This window comes from Cydia strobilella, chromosome 25 (assembly GCF_947568885.1).
Source record: "Cydia strobilella chromosome 25, ilCydStro3.1, whole genome shotgun sequence".
Taxonomy (NCBI): domain Eukaryota; kingdom Metazoa; phylum Arthropoda; class Insecta; order Lepidoptera; family Tortricidae; genus Cydia; species Cydia strobilella.
Genome location: NC_086065.1, coordinates 6933384 through 6953032, shown reverse-complemented (window position 1 = coordinate 6953032; position 19649 = coordinate 6933384). Strand labels below are relative to the sequence as shown.

The 19649-nt window shown below is 37.7% G+C and overlaps 3 protein-coding genes and 1 long non-coding RNA gene across 4 annotated transcripts; 1 reads left to right on the top strand and 3 right to left on the bottom strand.

Annotated features, from left to right (window-relative positions):
* Window positions 1-827: 827 nt before the first annotated feature.
* On the bottom strand, window positions 828-1239 carry LOC134752935 (uncharacterized). Its single transcript, XR_010128778.1, has 2 exons — window positions 1168-1239; window positions 828-1008 (listed from the first exon to the last, which is right to left on the bottom strand). It is a non-coding gene; the product is annotated as an uncharacterized LOC134752935 (long non-coding RNA).
* Window positions 1240-4592: 3353 nt separating this feature from the next.
* On the bottom strand, window positions 4593-7314 carry LOC134752888 (large ribosomal subunit protein uL14). Its single transcript, XM_063688664.1, has 4 exons — window positions 7190-7314; window positions 6915-6998; window positions 6421-6548; window positions 4593-4814 (listed from the first exon to the last, which is right to left on the bottom strand). Exons 1-4 carry the CDS (start codon window positions 7200-7202, stop codon window positions 4617-4619), a joined length of 423 nt encoding a protein of 140 aa, XP_063544734.1. The 5' UTR covers window positions 7203-7314; the 3' UTR covers window positions 4593-4616.
* Window positions 7315-7700: 386 nt separating this feature from the next.
* On the top strand, window positions 7701-11162 carry LOC134752865 (proteasome subunit beta type-4). The gene is made up of 5 exons (XM_063688633.1): window positions 7701-7949; window positions 8285-8497; window positions 8926-9061; window positions 10096-10241; window positions 10978-11162. The coding sequence occupies exons 1-5, from the start codon at window positions 7813-7815 to the stop codon at window positions 11135-11137; spliced, it is 792 nt and encodes a 263-aa protein (XP_063544703.1). The 5' UTR covers window positions 7701-7812; the 3' UTR covers window positions 11138-11162.
* Window positions 11163-12146: 984 nt separating this feature from the next.
* LOC134752880 (RNA-binding protein 8A) lies at window positions 12147-18208 on the bottom strand. Its single transcript, XM_063688654.1, has 5 exons — window positions 18025-18208; window positions 17590-17692; window positions 15832-15949; window positions 15163-15276; window positions 12147-14263 (listed from the first exon to the last, which is right to left on the bottom strand). Exons 1-5 carry the CDS (start codon window positions 18083-18085, stop codon window positions 14159-14161), a joined length of 501 nt encoding a protein of 166 aa, XP_063544724.1. The 5' UTR covers window positions 18086-18208; the 3' UTR covers window positions 12147-14158.
* Window positions 18209-19649: the final 1441 nt, after the last annotated feature.

Below are 19649 nucleotides of genomic sequence, written 5' to 3'. Positions count from 1 at the left end.
CTTTCGTAATGTCTACAGGAAAGACAGCAGTTCTTCCGAACGTTTTTGACCCAGGCATCACTGCATACAATAGTTATTTAAGTTATTTTATACAACAAGATAGGTAGCCAAGTTGGTTTTGCTGCGATTTTTAGTTTAGTCTCGTATGTATTTACGTTTTTAGAATTATGACTATTATGAGCTTTCCGAGAGATTCAAAAGTGTGGCACATACAACTTACCTCAGTAACGAGGAGGATATTGTGCCGGATCTGAGAGCATACCGCGAAAAATCTAAATTGAAATTTCGTTATCTGCCTCGCTATCACTCTTGCACATTCGAGAGAGATGTAGATAAAGAAATTTAGATTTTCGTCTTAGCCGTAGGGCCTCTGGCATATATTTGCCGGCTTGCCTACTTTAATAAGTGCAGCGAGAACTTTTCCGCGAATGCTATTATTTCAGGCCCTAAACCAAGAGAAGATAGTACCAGTTTTTAAAGTATTTGTATATTTTCTATCCCACATTACTAAACTCAATTTTCTCTTTTTTCCAGCCAGCGAACCGTGAGAAGATGATGTCTAGATCCGCGCTCGCCCTGGCCGCCTTCGGTCTCGGTCTGTCCACCTTCAGCGTTCGTCAGATGGTCCTCAACCAGACCCGGCGATTCTAAACTTAATGCTAACACGCAGAAACAAAACGCCAAAAGGTTAACAAGATTTACGATGGCAACATTGAAACGGGAGCGTTCAGGCGCGCTCGAATAGTATTAATTCTCGCTTATCTTTTTAGAAAATGGCTGCGTGAGGATGCGTTCGAGTTAACCTTTTTATTTAAGTCGAATGTTAGTTTAAAAAAAATGCAAATGGAATGATTATGGATAAAAAACGCAATTTATTTTTTTAATTGTTTTTTGTGCAATGGAATGTCTGCTCAGCCGTTAGATAATTTTAAATTAAATGTAGGATGGAATTGTTTACGATGGCGCGGCCGCGTGGTCTAATTTTTTTTTTTAAATTTGTATGATTTACTAACTATAGCCGGTCAAACAAGTTTGTCAGTAGAAAAAGGCGCGTAATTCTTATTTTCGATGGGACGATAACCCGTCGCGCCTACATTTTTTTTAATTTGCCGCTCTTTTCTACTGACCGATATTGCTTGACACTTGACAGAGTAGGGATATATATACTTGACGCAGAAATTATTTGAGATAGTTTTTAAACCTTAATGACCACATCCTAGAATAACCAATTCTCAAAATAAGCACTATTTAATTTCCAGTGGTAATTTTGAGAAATGATGTCTGAAATTAACGTATGGTAACATTGGTTGTTGGACCTTGAGGTTATCTTTATGTGGTGTAGTGGAGTTCCCACCGATTTGCTAATAGATAGTTATTAGGGCACCGGAACATAAAGTAGCTTAAGGAAAAGTAGACTATATTAATTATTCTAGGTCTACTAAGAAAATATCGAAACATCGATATTTAAGCCGTTTTCTTGGATGTGGCCGTTCAGGTATCGTTGTCTCAAACGTTTAACTATGCGTTTCATTTTTGCCCCAATTAATTCAAGATTTAGACATAATTTGCAGTTTCACAAGTAAAATATTGTCAACACAAACATATATTTTTCTACGTGTGTTGCCAGTTGTTACTTACAATGGGGACATTTTGACGTTTTCACATTAGAAACCCAAATCTGCTTTGATTTCAATCAACCGCGTTTAATTTTGTAAAAATATCACCTTTCGGAACTCACTGTCTTCCTTGGGAGCTTATTTATTTAAAAAAGACGTTATTATTTAAAATTGAATTTACAAGCTACCCAGAAGGTTAGTGGGTTTCGCTAGGTTAATAGAAACTATACACATCGCAGCGGTTTAACAATGAACACATATCATACGATACCATTCTACATATTCCATATCGTTCCCTTATAAATGATATCGTACGGTAAGTAATCAAGAGCGTTACGTTTATCGCCGGCATTAAGCAGTCGTCTCTTTCTAGTGTGTGTGAGACAGGAATGAATGCTTTATTTCGGCGATAAGCGACGTCACACTAAAGTTTAAATTTATCGTTCAATGACAACCTCCAATGACTTGCAACTGGCTGTGAGCATGATTGTGGTGCATTATTTATATATCTTTGAAATTTGATACCTATCTTTTAAACAAAAAATTAGTTCACTTTTTTTCCACGGTGCGTTGTCGGTTTTAGTTGCCCCACCGTACATTGCATGTAGCCAGTTCTGTAGCATAAATATCAGAAATATCGTAGCTCAGCATCAATTTAGTGCCGAGACCCGATTTTTAAAGGAAATGACAGATTTTTCAGTTTCCATTCAACGATATCTACGACACATGTGACCTAAAGCAGAATTGGTACTAAAATAAATAAATAAACGTGCCGTAAGAAGTTCACTATATTCTGTTTTTTTTATTCCGTAGACTCAAATGACATTTCATGTGGTACTAAGAAATGTCATGTCTTACACATGAAACGTCATTTTAGTCTACGAAATAAAAAAACAGACCTTAGGTGCAAATTTTGCATAGATTATAGAACCGTCGCTCTGACAGCGCCATCTACTGTCTTTTTAAGGCACGGTTTATTTTTCTGCTTTAAACACTTAAGACTACATTATTTCTCGGACCCTATGAATCGGAGTACTTTGTCCCTACCCACTACTTTTAAGTCTACCCTATGTTTACACCACTCTATCCGAGAAATGGGGCCCGAGATATAGTGTAGTTTAAAATGCGTTTTAGCACAGAGACATTGTCGCCAGCGTATCTTGAGCGTCGGCGTCTAATCAGCGGTATGGGAAATGGCGTCGCTGCGCAGTTGCGGCAACGGTGCTTCGATCAGCAGCCAAAGAATTAAGAGCTCACTAGCGCCACTCCTAAATAATTGTGATTATTTAAATTTAACTATAGATATTTAAAAAAGGGGGCCGCTATGTACTTTGTATTTAAGTACCTTTTAAATACATTATAATGTATGTGTTCTGTTTTTGTTTCGAGTTTATAGATCGACGAATCCAGCAACATAAAAACTAGTTTGATGTATTCAAAAGGACATAATATAGTACGTAGCGGCCCCCTTTTTCAAATATATATCGTTAAATTTAAATTGTCACAATTATTTTGCAGTGGCGTTAGTGAGCACGCTGACTAGACGTCGACGCTCGGGAGACGCTAGTGCGGAGGTCTATAAGGACCGCGCGGCCGCGACGTTGAATACAATTCCAATCTTAGTTTAACCTTTCGTATGCGCATGTCAGAAAATTGCTATTTAAATAGCAATCTAGACAACTTCATGTTTAAGTTGAATATATATGGAGCAGATCTGCTCCTAAGCATACCAAAGGTTAAGAGTAGTTGTTGATTGATGTAGTCAAATATGTTAGTGCGAAAGATTATGGAAGGTACTTCTTTATTGTGATGAATACCAAATAAACATAGACATCAATTTTTTGTCTTATTTTCCGTAATACCTTATACCAATGTTCAAGTTGAGACTAAGTTATAACAAATCCCTGTTGTGAAGTATGGAAAACCAAAAATTACTTATCCTTTTTAACGCCTATTTTATACAAGGCGTCATTGTAAACCATATTGGAATGTACGAAGGTTGATATTACACTACAACCGAGCGCGTCAGTTGACGTCTTAATAAGTTTGACAGGGCCCTATAAATTGACAGTTCGCCGGACGATATCAGCCGGTCAGTTCTGTTAAGAGGCCCACTGACTATCAGTCCGCCGGACGATATCGGCCTGTCAGTTGTTCGGAACTGTCAAATTTTTGTTCTCACTGACAACGACAAGCAATTCAAACTTATCATTACATGTATTTTAGAGATTGTGTTTGCATTTTTTATGATTCCGTACCCAAAGGGTAAAAACGGGACCCTATTACTAAGACGACTGTCCGTCTGTCACCAGGCTGTAGCTCATGAACCTGATAGCTAGACAGTTGAAAATTTTAGTGTATTTCTGATGCCGCTATACAACAAATACTAAAAATTACGGAACCCTCGGTGAGCGAGTGCAACTCGCACTTGTCCGGTTTTTAAAGATTAGAATTTTTCTAACCTCAAAATTAGTGGTAATTATTTTTTTCTTCCAAAAAGCTAGGGTTCCTATGATATCTAATATTGCGGTATGGTACAATAATGTGTAAACAACACTATAATTCAGTACATAGTTACTCAGATTTAATTTTGGAGGGAAAAAGTTGCCACTACTTTTAAGGTTATAAAAATTCTAATTTGAAAGAACCCGCATTATCCTGGTTTTGGACAAGGTTTTTTTTAAATATGATAGCAAACGAGCAGACGAGCCGCCTGATGGGAAGCAGTCATCGTCGCAAGCAACATCACAGGAGCCACTTAAGCATTGCCGACCCTTGAGAACCCTAAATACCCGCTTCTTGAAATTCCCATGTCGTAGCGCAAAGGAAATACCTCAGGAGGCAACTCATTCCACATTCTGCACGTTCTGGAAAGAAACGAGCGAGATGCCCGCTTATTCTTGGTGTGCCATGTATCTAAGAAGTGAGGATGAGTTTGCTTCTTTACCCTGGACAGAATCTTAAATAAAAGACGTATTTTTCTTAACTATATATTCCACCTCAAGCTATAGAGCTCGCGTTGGACGCGATACGGGGCCACAGATCAGCGCACTCCTTGGCCACGGGGCCCGTGATGGCGGAGCCCTTCATCTCGCCCTTGTTGTTCACTATGACACCCGCGTTGTCCTCGAAGTATATGAACACGCCGTCACGCCTTCTGAACGGTTTCCGCTGCCGGATGACCACTGCCGGCATTACCTGGACAAAAAGGTTGTAGTTTAGTTTATGCATGCAGATGGTTGGTTTATGGATGGTTATGGTTTAGGTTGAGAATCGCGGCGGTAAAAGGGTATACTTGGGACGCCCGGTGGGGCGGAGGCCGATCGAATGTCCCAGGTATTGCTGGGGCGATGCTGTTGGAGTAGACTTGAGCGATCTCCATGCCGATAACTGGCGGGAGATGGCACAGGATCGAGACGACTGGCGTACACTCGTGTCGGAGGCCAAGACTCATTTTGGGTCACTGCGCCATTAACTAAGTAAGTATAGCAGTCAGCAGATTCTGAATAGATTATAAAAAACAGGCCAAATGCGAGTCGGACTCGCTCACGAAGGGTTCCGTACCATTATCTATAAATCGGCAAAAAAATCACGTATGTTGTATGGGAGCCCCTGTTAAATATTTATTTTATTCTGTTTTAAGTATTTGTTATCATAGCGGCAACAGAAATACATTATCTGTGAAAATTTCAACTGTGTAGCTATCACGGTTTATGAGATACAGCCTGGTGACAGACAGACAGCGAAGTCTTTAGTAATAGGGTCCCGTTTTTACCCTTTGGATACGGAACCCTAAAAATGTAACATGGAACAGTCTGAATACCAAGTCTGAAACCTTTTATGATAATCAAAACAATTGTTGTAATAAACCAACAACACAATAGGTGGTGGTTTTAGGTACAGTATAGATGTGGTATGTGGTACATAATTACTGGTCGCATGGCAAGGAAGCGTAGGGATGGACGTATGGCCACGCGTTGGGCGGACAGAATAACGTTCGAGACAAAAACACGCCATATGTAGCGAAAAGCGCCTACAAACAGAGAACTCCATTAGCGAGTCACTGGCACTGAATGTCTTAAGTGCTCGTATGCCGGAACGTGGATCCGCGTACGAGGAAACTATTTACAAAATATAAACACGGCGGCGAGAAGTTACATCATAAAAGTATGATAAAAAGCATGATAATAACAACAACTATCACAGACTGTCCAGTTTCTACTAATAATCAAAATAAATCTATGTTATGTTGCTCAGTCAGCCAAGGCATATCATCAAACTGTTGAAAACAGTTCAGACAGTGAATTAGCGAAACCATTGGCGTATCATCATAGCAATCACAATACAAGCTTAATTTTGCATGAAAATATTACAACACCGAAAAGTAAACAATCAAAAGTTTTAATCACATTCCTAGCAAGAAATGCATTTCAGATCATGTAATATAAGAATAGGAGTCTCCCCAATATAGCTCGCAAGCCCTCTTGGCCTGCAGAAATGAAGTGGGACAAAAAAAGGACCTCTGAATTGCGCACTACCATCAATTCCTAAAACTTTATCACTAATTCTGAATTGTTTTGTATCTTAAGTAAAGTATAATTTTAATGGTTGCAATGACAAATGTAGATTTTCTTCTAAAGTCCATACATGTGTTTCAATAGAGTGCAAAATTTAAACTGTGTTTGCAATAATGTACTGATGTGAGTTACGGGTAGACTCAAGGCTAAAGCAAGCCTTCCATAATAGTAAGAAACGTAAATTCCTCACTCTTTAAGACACAAAACAGTAATTCAAAGTGGCATACCTTTTTCCTGAGTTCAGGTTTGCCCTTTTTGACAGTGGCCACGATCATGTCTCCGGAGCCGGCGGCCGGCAGCCTGTTCAGGCGACCCTTGATGCCCTGCACGGCGATCACATACAGGTTCTTGGCACCTAGAAGTTTCAAATTAATATTTCATATCTAGCCTTTATTTGACATTGTTTTCGTAAATTAAAATAAGTATAGGACTTAATTTACATATTTTTTGGTACATTTGGAGAAGTTGTGAGATTCTAATTACTCTAAACAACTAAACAAAGTTGAAGGTACCTGGGTACATGTTTCAAATGAATTGGTGCAAGTATCATCAGTTATAATTGTTAATTCGGGGACTGAATAACTTCAGACACAGCCAAGGAAAATATCATCATAAATCAATACACTGAGTGTTCTAGTATAGAATCATCATCAGTTATCAACCCCGAACGTGCTAAGTTTTGAGGTTATAATTGTTTTATGCGTATTTACAACAATTTTACCTGTGTTGTCGGCGCAGTTGATGACGGCACCTACTGGGAGACCCAGCGAGATGCGGAACTTCGCTCCCGCGGAACCACCACGTCCTTAAAACAAGATAAATCATAACTTAGTACGTATTTCCAAGTTTCACCAAAACACTAGCGCAATGGCGGGATTGCAAAAATATACATTGTTTCACAAAGGCTACGGCACTAGACACGATCCTCACATTCTTGCTAATTTATTTAAACACTTTAGAATGGGATTTAAATGGATAATTTATAATTTCACGAACCTCTCTTTGACATTTTGTTGTTTCAAGTCTAGAAGAGGAATCTGAAAGAACGTGAAGTTAGCTAGACGTTCCGATTTAGGTTCCGTTCAGGAAATGTAGTGACGTGAAGTTTGCTTTAAATCATTTAAGCTAATATTTAATTAAATTTGTCATAATTTTAGTTTTAGATTAATATAAAGTAACAAATCAGTACTTTTAAAATAAAAGTATATCATTTATTTTATATAATAGTGTAAAATACAGTAAAACTATTAAAACAATAGTGAGCATTTAGATGTGATTTAGACTGCTTTAAGTTCCGAACGAATCGAAACGTTCCGTTTCGAACAGTTCAGGTTATTTACTTACATTACTGAATTTTTTTAAGATTTTTGAAACTAATATAAATGAGAGAAAATTATTGAATATAAACGGATATGTTAAAAATATTCATAAACATTTTATCAAAAATATGGTTTTAGATCAAATCAAATAATTTACAACAATAAAGTATTTAGAAACGGAACGTTTTCAAAATTTGTTTGTCATTTCGAAGCCGCTTGTCATTCCCAAGCAATTTTTGCAACTTTTCTTGTTCCGCTTGTTCGACTTAATTATAGCAAATAATTTAGTGTAATTTCACGATGGCTTTTACTGGTGACATCATGAATCCTGCTGCGTTTTGGCAAAATGGTCCCTCTCCAGGCGCTTTCTACAACTTCCCAGGAAACCCATCTTCATACGGCCCAGTTAACCACACTATACAAGATTTCAAAGCACAGTAAGTTACTTTTACCGTATTATGTCAATTCTTAGTTAAAAATCATGTTCCTTCAATTTTTCCTTCTTTTATAACGTTTCTTACTGTGTTGTTTATAGGAGATCTTTGTGGTGTATGCATTAATTTTAGGATGTGTTATACTATATAGCTCTTCAGGGGCTAGTAAAGTTGCTAAAACCCCTGCTCTTAAATTTTGGTTAAAAATTGATATAGCAAAGTGAACAGTTTAGTTTTCTATTTTGACACTTAACCATAGATAAGGCCACTAAAACACTACACTTTTACTTCTTAAATTTTTTATAAAAGTTTCTAATACAATTCCTAATATTTTCCAGCTCGGCCCAGCCAATCACAACAACAACCACAGTCATTGGTGTCAAGTTTAATGGAGGCTGTGTGGTGGCCGGAGACATGCTCGGGTCGTACGGCTCGCTGGCACGCTTCCGTGACTGCCCCCGTGTCACTAAGGTCAATGACCTAATCCTGCTGGGGAATGGTGGAGACTATGCTGACTATCAGTACTTGAAGGACATTATTGAGCAGAAAATGTATGTATACCCAAGATTGGTAATTGGTAGGATTGGTTTAAGTCAATCATTGCCATGGTTACGGTTTTTTTGTCCCTTGGACAACCACTCTTGAAATCCTTATCTTATGATATGCACCTACCTGCCTGTACCTGCAACCCCTCGGTTGTAAGTGTGTTGCCAGCCTTTAAGCTGGAAGTACGCTCTTTTCTTGAAGGTTTGAAGGTCATATCAGGTGACAGGAAGTTTCTGGAGTAACACACAGTTGAGGACTGCCATCTAAGAAGATTATTATTATGTGTGAATGCACAGGCAGCTTAAAGCTGATACGTGCACATCAATGTCCACTTGTGTCTTGTAGTCTTTGAAAGTGTTCATCGAGTTTGTTTTTAAAAGAGTTTATCAAGGGTATTGAGGGAGATTAATACTAACATTGGTGACTGTTGCAGTATTGACGAGCAATGCATCGGAGATGGTCTGCAGCTGAAGCCCAAGTCTCTCCACTGCTGGTTGACCCGCGTGCTATACAACAAGAGGAGCAAGATGGACCCTCTCTGGAGCAACTACATCGTAGCTGGTATGCAGGTAAGAATTTTTCCGGTCACGGTTACTTTCAGTTATTTATTAATCACTTATATTCTATGAATTGATCTTCTAATGATTACAAAATCCTGCCTTTTTGGCTTCCCCTATTTATGAAATATTTTGATTGAATATTGTATCACATCCAAGGTCATATTTTCACTTTTACTATATTTTTTATATTTTATTAAAAAACTAAGACTTATTCTCACATTCCCTAATACTGAACCTTTATTTTCGTAATTTCTAATTACTTTGTAAATTTATCATTTTTTGTCGAAAATAACCGTAACCGAAATCGGTTATGAAGGTAGACCGGTTATTGCATTCCCTAGCCCAATCATCGTTCCCAATTCTCTAGCCCAATTGTCGTGCACTTCGACAAGAATCACGATGACGCGCCGCGCACGATAGGCGTGGCGGTTAAGGCCCATCCCACACTAGCGTTTTTTGAGCGTCGGCGCTAGTCAGCGCTATGGAAAATGGCGTCGCTGCGCAGTTGCGCCAACCAAAGAGGATATAATATAATAGGATAGAGCGGTACTGTCATAGTAAATTTTGTAACCACAATAAATTCACTGCCATCTATCGACACGATTAAAATTAAAAAAAATATATCAAAAAATGTATTTATATAAAAAAAAAATGGATAAATGTTTTTTTTTTTTGTAATATTTGCATTAATTATTTTTATATTATTTTGACCCATGTTCTTTCACTGATATGCGTGAAAATTGTTAAATAACAAACGAAACCGTTAACGCCCTCTATACGAGAGTCGGCCAAAGGTAGTGGTGCCATCTGATCGAGAATAAAATTTTCGTGATTTTCGAGGCACGTTTTTTCCTTAAAAATTAAAATTAAAAAAATTAAAATTGTTTATTTCAGACATAGTGTTAGACTGTATCCATCTATTACGGAGTTATATCTATCTTTGCGCCAACGTTGCGTCGAGCCATAGAGTTGACTAGACGCTGACCCTCGGGAGACGCTATGTCCTAATGGGTTAATTAGAACAAATGTTACTTGTTTTTCAGGACGGAGAGCCATTCCTCGGCACTGTCGACAAGCTGGGCACGGCCTACGAAGATGCCGTGGTGGCCACCGGCCTCGGCGCTTACATGGCCTCCCCGCTGTTGCGCGAGGCCGCCGACAAGGGGTCACTAGACCAGGAGGCCGCTAAGTGAGTAGTTGATACCGAGTGCTTTAACCTTTTCGACGCCGTGTCAAACACAAAAGCTGTCACTCGGACGCCACGTCACATAGGTCTATGTTGGTCTGTGACGGATTAATCCGTCTTTGGCGTGGGACCTGCGGTGCCGATATATCCGTCATTGGCGTCCAAAAGGTTAAGGAGACTTAATGAACCCTTGTTTGTAAAATAATTAGCTCCATGCATGTTTTTTTTTTTGTAATCATAATTTATATCGTTAGAACACCGGAAAAAGTAAAAATACTTCTGTAAACCTTTACATTATTTTATTAAAATATATTTAAAATGTTGACAAATTTTTGAGCGGTTGAAACGCTCATCATTTTTGGCGCGAATTCGACAGAGCGTGATGACGTCACACGTTGGACGGTCCAACTGACGTTTGCTACTAATGACAATTATGTGAACTAATCTGTCAAACGCGTGACTTCACGTGACGTTTCGCTCACTAGCTTTTCGCGGACAAATTTTTTGTACTTTTTATTTATTATTTTAAGCAATTAAATGATAATTTAATAACGGAAATGCATTTGTAACATGATATAACTGTAACAAACATCCGAATAAAAAATATTTCGTTCAAATATAAACTTCATACACGAGTCTAATTATGTGACTGTTTTGTGAACTCTGTTATTTATCCCTTTAGGCTATGGAATCCTAGTAACTAGTCGACTACATTTAAGTTGCATTCCTTCCATTCTAGGGCCCTAGTCCGTAAATGTATGGAGGTGCTGTTCTACCGCGATGCGCGTTCATTCTGGCGCTACCAGCTGGGCGTGGTCACCGCTGCAGGGGTCACCATCGAGGAGCCAGAGGAACTGAAGGCTGACTGGACATTGGCGCATATGATTGAGATGGTTTAATATTTTAATAAATTTCATCTAATTATGTGGTTGTCTTATTTGTAACTAGCGACCTGTCCCGGCGTCGCACGGGTTAACAAATTATACACCTAAACCTTCCTGAAGAATCACTCTATTGATAGGTAAAAAGTAAAAATCACATGAAAATCCGTTCAGTAGTTTTTGAGTTTATCGCGAACATACAGAGAGACGCGAATTATACACCTAAACCTTCCTCAAGAATCACTCTATTGATAGGTGAAAACCACATGAAAATCCGTTCAGTAGTTTTTGAGTTTATCGCTAACTTACAGACAGACGCGTAGAGGGACTGTTTTATAAGATGTAGTGATTTTCCCGTGTGGCGTGGTGGTGACGTGACATCCCTAGAATTGCCAGCATCCATAGGCTACGGGCTTCCCATTCCCATGTAGTATAAGAAATAAAAAAACGGCCAAGTGCGAGTCGGACTCGCGCACGAAGGGTTCCGTACTATTACGGAAAAAAACAGCAAAAAAAATCACGTTTGTTGTATGGGAGCCCCATTTAAATATTTATATTATTCTGTTTTTAGTATTTGTTGTTATAGCGGCAACAGAAATACATCATCTGTGAAAATTTCAACTGTCTAGCTATTACGGTTCATGAGATACAGCCTGGTGACAGACGGACAGCGAAGTCTTAGTAATAGCGCTAGTAATAGGGTCCCGTTTTTACCCTTTGGGTACGGAACCCTAAAAACCAATGACATTGGCGTACGTTTCCTTTAGTAGAAACGAACGCATGTGATTTTAAAACATACATTTTTAAATAAATAATACACAACCCTAAAAACTGGAACTCTTGCGGATTTTATAACCTCTATAAGGTGATCAAAAATTTTGCAAAATAAGACCTTAGTTTTAGTTGGTTTTAATGGTTTTAGTTATGTTTTAGTGTCATTGCAGCTGTCAAATAAACGATTTATCTATCTATCTAGTTTTCACGCTACGTTTTATAGGACTAAGAAAGGATTGAAATGAAACAAATATTAGAAATATCTCTTATATTTATGTTAAAAGTCTAAGGGAATCGTTACGCAAAGCACTTTGGACACACCAAACCAAGCTTACAGATAATAATATAACATACAATACATATATAGCAAAGTGCATCGCATAGCGCACTAACTAGCAGCAATGTCATATACAGGAATATTTGCGTCTAGTTTGTATGGTACGTTTGACTATCTACCTTAACTTTAACCTTTTCGACGCCGTCTCACACAAAAAGCTGTCATCCAGACGCCACGTCACCGAAGTGTCAAAACTGAAATTGAACTTTATGCATATGCATGTAGGTCTATGTTGCTCTGTGGTCTATGACCGACTAATCGGTCTTTGGCGTTGAACCTACGGTGCGTATATATCGGTCATTGGCGTCCAAAAGGTTAACGAAATAAAGTCGATATTTAAACCGCGCCATCCAATGACATGATTCTTGAAATACATTAGATGGTAGATAATCAAAAAGCCAATCACGAACTAGAGATCAATAATTACCATTAGTGTAACAACTGTAACAGTATAAACATAAGTATAATTAATTGTGACGTTTTCAACCAAAAGGTACCACATTGTCGCTTGTCGATAAGGTTGATTTCTAATTCAAGCTATATGGAAATAGCGCCTTACTGACAAGCGACAATAAATACCGTTTTGGTTGAAAATTGCACAATTATTCATCATCACTTTATTTTCCCAAATTCGATAACCTCAATGCACTTTTGAAAACTGTAATAGCATTTCTTTTTCTTCATAAATACGATACAATTTCAAGAGAAGAGAACCATATTTTTTATTTAACACTGAGGTTTTAACATGTAGTATTCACAACTAAGTACATTTTGATCCAATTTGATCATATTCTAGTCATAGACGAATCAAGCTAAGAAGCTCAAGTTATTTGAGTACTTACAACAGTTGAATGGTCACAAAATCATCACTATGATCATTTATATAACATTTTGCTAGTTAGGAAGGAGTGGCCAATGCCCTCTAAAGAATAAGTGATATCTCATATTAACATGATCTATAAGATAAACTACCCTCTCTTATCTTCCAATTTATTTTACTCAAACACGCGTGGAAATGCTGTCTTTACGTTTGTTATAATAGGCTACAAAATATCGTGTAGCGCGCGCTTAACCTTTTCGACGCCGTGTCAAACACAAAAGCAGTCATCCAGACGCCACGTCACCGAAGTGTTAAAACTAAAATTAAAATTTATGCATATGCACGTAGGACTATGTTGCTCTGTGGTCTATGACCGATTAATCGGTCTTTGGCGTTGAACGTATATATATATGTATATATCGGTCATTGGCGTCCAAAAGGTTAAGGTTGATATTACCTGTCCAATTTCTTGGTCCAATGTGCAATATGCGCATTGCGTCTCACTAAGCAAAATGTGAGACGCAATAACACATTGAATTGGATAGGTGGAATAGCAATGTAAACTGGTACAATATTGCCGGCCTAGGCAAGTAAATTCCGTGCATTTTATGAGAAAAGCACTATACATACCTCAGGGATAGAAATTACTGACACTGTGTTTTTAAACGTGCTCTGTGTATTTTACAATCAAACAAAACTAAATGGGGTGGCGTAATGGACATAATTCCCAAAAAATTCATTCGGAGAATAAACAGTTAGGTAGTTGTAGGAGGGAGTTTAATATTCAATCAGACAAAATACTAAAAGTAAATCAGTTGACCCCCCTCGCTTCGCTCGCCTTTTATATTCCACAGCCAGCAATTCCCTATATCCCGGCCTTGGTAATAATGTACTATTAACACAGCAATCTTGCCTTTACAAAAACATTTTCATATTTTTCATCATTCAGTTGTTTATTGGGAATGCAAACCGGTTTTTAGTTGTATGGGAAAACCGGTTATTAACTGACATTTCATACAAATAAAAACCGGTTTGCATTCCCTATTAAGTCTAGTTTTTATTGAGATACCACATATTGCCTTAGTGTGTATTTCACTTGGTTGGAACACTATCGCCTCTTCTTGTGCACTTTGGTGGGGCCCTTGACGAAGCACCAGTCCACGGAGATGGCCTGCCCGAGGATGTCGGCGCCGTCCAGGGCTTCGCGGGCGCTCTGCAGGCAAAACATAATGTTAGGTTAGAAAATAATCACGAAAAACACTGGTAGTTTAAAACTCTGAATAGGTTCCAAAGCATAGGTTGTGGGGACTAATCCAAACTTGTATATATCAATTATAGTCTGTCAAGCCATTTCCGTCAGTAGAAAAAAGCGGCAAATTTAAAAAACGTAGGCGCGAAGTGTTATAGTCCCATAGAAAATTTGAATTTCGCTTTCTCTACTGACAAAATTGTTTCACAGACAAAACTCTGAATAATTAATATTTTTTTGACGCAGTCTGATTTTTCTATATTTAGTCGGTGGCAAACAAGTTTACCCTCACGCCTATTTCCCGGAGGGGTAGGCTGAGATTTATTGATTCCATATTTGTAATTGTTTTTTGTAATTTTTGGTTAATTTTATTGCTTGTAAAAATTGACATGTAAAAGTGCCCCTGTGGCCTATTTGCTGAATAAATGTTTGATGAGACCACGGATTTCCACTTGCTACGATCCTGACATGCCCTTTTTCGCTTAATTCACTTTCATGCTATAACATTCCTCATACACGCTCGCTCATTTCTTCAACTGTATGATTATTATTTCCTTAACATAATTGTGACTGTTAGGTAAAAATAATAACTTTGGTGTTACGTAACTTTTAGGTAGGGGGAGATTAATATATTTTTGACGCAGTCAGATTTTTTTATACTCAGTTGGTGTCAAACAAGTTTACCCTGATGCGTGCCTGACGCGGTGGTGGTAAGCAGTCACCGTAGCCTATGGACGCCTGCAACTCCAGAGGTGTCAAGTGCGCGTTGCTGACCCTAACACTCCACACCCTTGTTAAGAGTGAGGCAACCTTTAAGGCTGTACACCGTGAAGCCAACCAATGGTATCACTTTTAATACTCACTGCTGCCTGCTTATATGTCTCATACTCGACGAGGGCATAGCCCTTCAGAAACCCTGTGCGCCGGTCCAAGTTCAAGTGGATGTTCTTTATCTCCCCAAACTCTGAGAACTGATTCTGAAACAAAACAGTAGAATTAAACATTATACAGAGCCCAACGCTCAAATCTCGAGTCCGGGGCAAGCTCGGTTCTCCGTACAAACGTAGTTACGCTCTCATTTTAAAACGACTAGCTAGATTGCTCTGAAACTTTGTACTTACAATAGGATAAGGTATATCTAGGTCTAATTAGTTTATGTAGCTTCAGATACCATAGTAAAAAAAAATACAGTAAGTGTTTCATACAAAACTAGTTTTTGCTTTATTTTTTATATACTAGAGCTATATAATATAAACTAATTTCAGACCTAGATATACCTCATATCATTGTATGTGCAAAGTCAAAAAGTAGCCGAAAAAACCTCGCGTGATTTGTGCACAAGCCCTTAGTCATTCAGCAATACTATAGTCTCTAGCCGCCCAGATGTCAAAACTTGCCAAGACAAATGCAATTTTGATTTGTCAAAACAAAGATTCGATTTAGAACGGAACTGGAGACCTTTTTATAGGTCTCTGGGCGGCTAGAGGATAGTAACCACATGTTTATAATTTTCAGTCTTTAACAATCTATACCTGAATATCCTCTTCCTGTGCCTCCTCATGGACATTGCTGACAAACAGGATCCAGCCCTCAACGGAGCGCTGGGGGCCCGGTGTGTTTCCGTCTCCCTCTGGTGCGAGGCTGTCATACCTGCAATGAATTATTTGTTTGTATAACTTGTACAATCTAACAAACTGTGACCCACCATAGACAGATATATATATACTACTAATATATATATGGTATATATGTATATATATATATGGTGATATTTTACTTTTTAAATCAATTTAATGCCAATGACGTAGTAAATTTGAAAGATTTCATAGTGGCAAAGATAGATATAACTCCGTAATAGATGGATACAGTCTAAGGAAAAAACGTGCCTCGAAAATCTCGAAAATTTGATTCTCGATCAGATGGCGCCACTAGTTTTGGCTTACTCTCGTATAGAGGGCGTTGACTGTTTCGTTTGTGATTTATAATTTTAACGCATACCAGTGAAAGAACATGGGTCAAAATCATATAAAAATAATTAATGCAAATAAAAAAATCATTTATCCATATTTAAATACATATTAACGTATTTTTATAAATCTTAATTTTTAGTTTTAAAGTATGTCGATAGATGGCAGTGAATTTACAGTGGTTACAAAATTTACTATGACAGTACCGCTCTATCTTATTATATCCTCATTGATAGTGGGTAAGGAATCAATTTGGTTGATATACTCATGAGTACATAGGCATAGCAGCCAGATAGGAAAAAATGCATGTGCTCATTTGTAATATTTTGCGAACTGTGGGTCAAACATTATCATAGCAGTTATAAAGGAAATCCATTTTTTTATTATGAAAAGTTCATACTCACGAATGTCTGGAAGAAAATCAAAATTGTTCAAAAATATTTTGATATTACTCAACTTTGGGAACAAATCAAATTATTTTATTAAATATTTTTGATTTGTGTTTTATAAGTAGTCACACTACTATATATAAATTATATATTACAGTTTATATTTTGATATTAGTTAAAAAAAACCGGCCAAGTGCGAGTTGGACTCACACACAAAGGGTTCCGTACCATTACGCAAAAAACGGCAAAAAAATCCCGTTTGTTGTATGGGAGCCCCACTTAAATATTTATTTTATTCTGTTTTTAGTATTTGTTGTTATAGCGGGAACAGAAATACATCATCTGTGAAAATTTCAACTGTCTAGCTATCACGGTTCATGAAATACAGCCTGGTGACAGACAGACAGTCAGTGGAAACTTAGTAATAGGGTCCCGTTTTTACCCTTTGGGTACTGAACCATAAAAATTGAATGCTATGTGTATAATATAACAATGTATAATATAACAATACTATTTATTGCATATTTTAATGGAAAAAACAGTATCTATTGTTACAAGAAATGTAGTTACATTTGACTAACATGCTTATGGCACTAACACTATGGATACATTTGTTTGTCCGAATCCCATTATGGAAAGGCTTACAACATAACCATGGCAATGAGTGATGCTAAAAAGATGATTTTCTTTTTTTAATGTAATAGCAAATAAGCAGATGAGCTGTGATGGGAAGCATCACCATTGCCCATAGACTTATGCAATATCGGAGCCAATTATGTGTTGCCGACCCTTTAAAACCCTGAGCAAGACAACGAAGAGATTAAAATTAATAATGTGCATATTTGATTGCATATTTTTGGTAACGGTACTTAACTGGTAAAATGTACCCCAAGTGCAGCGCATTTGATATTACAAATATAGATTGGTCACGAACCTTCCTCGGTTGCCACGCTCAGCAGCGCCACCGGAGGCCCCTTCGTGGCCAAATCCACGTCCCTTGCGTTTCCTCGCTTTCTCTTTCAATCTGGCAATTCCCTCTGAAAACAAAACAACGTTTTACTATTAAGGACATAGACACAGTTCAAAAGGTTTTAGTAACTGTTGTTGCTGGTTTTGGTTTGAATTGGTGTCCAAACATAGTTATATTCGGTCCTATCTGTTTGTGACACGAAACTTCGGGTAAAGTATCACACATAACCTATAATATAAACAAGTTTCCAAATATCCAATAATGATTACTAATAGTTTATTAAGGAATACTGCAGATTATCAATTTCGATTGTCGGCACCGACTACGCTTTAATTCAAACAGAAATTACTGTAATACAGAAAAAAACAATATTCAAATGAATCAAATAAAATGACTTACGTTCACCGTCTTCGTCGACTTCGAATTCCTCGGAATTTTCGATATCGAGAACATCCGCCATGGTTTAGACTTGTTTAAGTTTCTTAAATATTGCTAAAATGAAGATTCTTATGAATATTATTGCTAAATAAAATACCGAGTAGCTTCGCTTCGGTTTGGGTTTTGCGTGACAAATGCGTGACAAGTTTACATTTGACAGTTCAACAAAGCTCGCCGCCAGCCGCCATTATTATTTACTAAGGATGCGTTCAAGTTATAAAAAGAAAGTACTATTCCTGCACTTGGCGCTTGTATTCTACAAATCTTAAGGTTGTAACCTTTGGTTGTAACACACCATCGCACCGCACCAAGGTCATTGTGTGACGCATCCATAAGTAAGAGCGAGAAAGCAATGTCTCTTTCTCGCTCTTACTTATGGGTGCGTCGCACAATTACCTTGGTGCGGTACGATGGTGTGTTATTTGGTACCATTGATTGTAATGATGTACCATTAATTGAAAAGACTATATTATTATATAAGCAAACGGAGACGCCACGTCTGTAATTGATGACCACCTATAAAATAAAACTACTAATACTAAACCTACCTGTCCATCGAATTTAAGCGAATTTAAACTGCCATGTTTTTCTACCTGTCCATGTTATTTGTTATTGTTACTTACTTACGCTGGTGACTCGCACTGGCACTTCTTTTTCTGCTATTCAATATAATGGCTCCTGTACACCATGGCCCAGTGTAGGCCAGTTCAATGAAGCAAGTGATATTGCTATCTCATTCCACCGCATAGCTGCGTCCCTTAGACTGGCCTACGCTGGGACATGGTGTACAGGAGCCATAACTGATATAACCTGCGCAAGTGCAGAGCGCCACAACTTGCGTTATGTGATGTGCAAGAGCCATAAATCTCGATTGATTAGTAAAAACGAGGTAAAAACTATAAATGACAACGGTATGATAAAAATATGTCAGAAACATATCTAAAATTCTTCTAAATATTCTAAAATGTATTATTCTAATGTATAATTATCTGCCATCTATTTAAAGAAACAGGCGAAATCATAATGAGTTTAACTTTAAAGGAAACAAAATTAAAAAAATCTCGCACTTCGGTTTGGGTGTTAAATTCTACAAAGACTTCACGGTCTAATTCACCACACAGCAGAACCAGAGAACAAATTTTTCAAAGATATGTTGATGTAATAGATTCAAAATCAGATATTTCCACCGTTACAAGGCAGTCTGAAAATGTTGAAAGACCATTTACAAACTTTGATGATGAAGAATTGGGTTTTGGAGCCAATTTAAACAGTAACAAAATTGCATGCACCAGCGATAACATGAAGAAGCTTATTCTTATGGGTAAGTCTACATACTAGATTAGTATAAGATTATCTTCCGCTTGGAACTTGTCTGAGAAAATTTCTCAGTTTCTTGAAATCTAACATGAAATTATCTGAAAAGATCATTTAGAGTTTTGGCCCTATGTCCCTCTGAGACTGGCTGCTATTGGTACTGCTTGGTTGGCAACCGTATAAAAAGGGGATTGGTGATCTGTGTTTGCCAAGTAGGGCGTCTGCTTGTCAAATAATAGAAGAAGTGATTGAAATGTTCGTTGGATTTAGCT

Bases quoted from the DNA above. Each gene is read 5' to 3' on its own strand.
- LOC134752865 (XM_063688633.1), top strand. From the start codon at position 7,813: ATGGCTTTTACTGGTGACATCATGAATCCTGCTGCGTTTTGGCAAAAT. The intron at 7,950-8,284 runs GTAAGTTACTTT...AATATTTTCCAG, and splicing joins ATACAAGATTTCAAAGCACA to CTCGGCCCAGCCAATCACAA. The intron at 8,498-8,925 runs GTATGTATACCC...TGACTGTTGCAG, and splicing joins GACATTATTGAGCAGAAAAT to TATTGACGAGCAATGCATCG.
- LOC134752888 (XM_063688664.1), bottom strand. The intron at 6,549-6,914 runs GTAAAATTGTTG...TGAAACTTCTAG, and splicing joins CAACTGCGCCGACAACACAG to GTGCCAAGAACCTGTATGTG. The intron at 4,815-6,420 runs GTATGCCACTTT...CTTTTTGTCCAG, and splicing joins AACCTGAACTCAGGAAAAAG to GTAATGCCGGCAGTGGTCAT.
- LOC134752880 (XM_063688654.1), bottom strand. From the start codon at position 18,085: ATGGCGGATGTTCTCGATATCGAAAATTCCGAGGAATTCGAAGTCGAC. The intron at 15,950-17,589 runs GTTCGTGACCAA...AATTCATTGCAG, and splicing joins GAGCGTGGCAACCGAGGAAG to GTATGACAGCCTCGCACCAG. The intron at 14,264-15,162 runs GTGAGTATTAAA...TTTTGCCTGCAG, and splicing joins AGACATATAAGCAGGCAGCA to AGCGCCCGCGAAGCCCTGGA.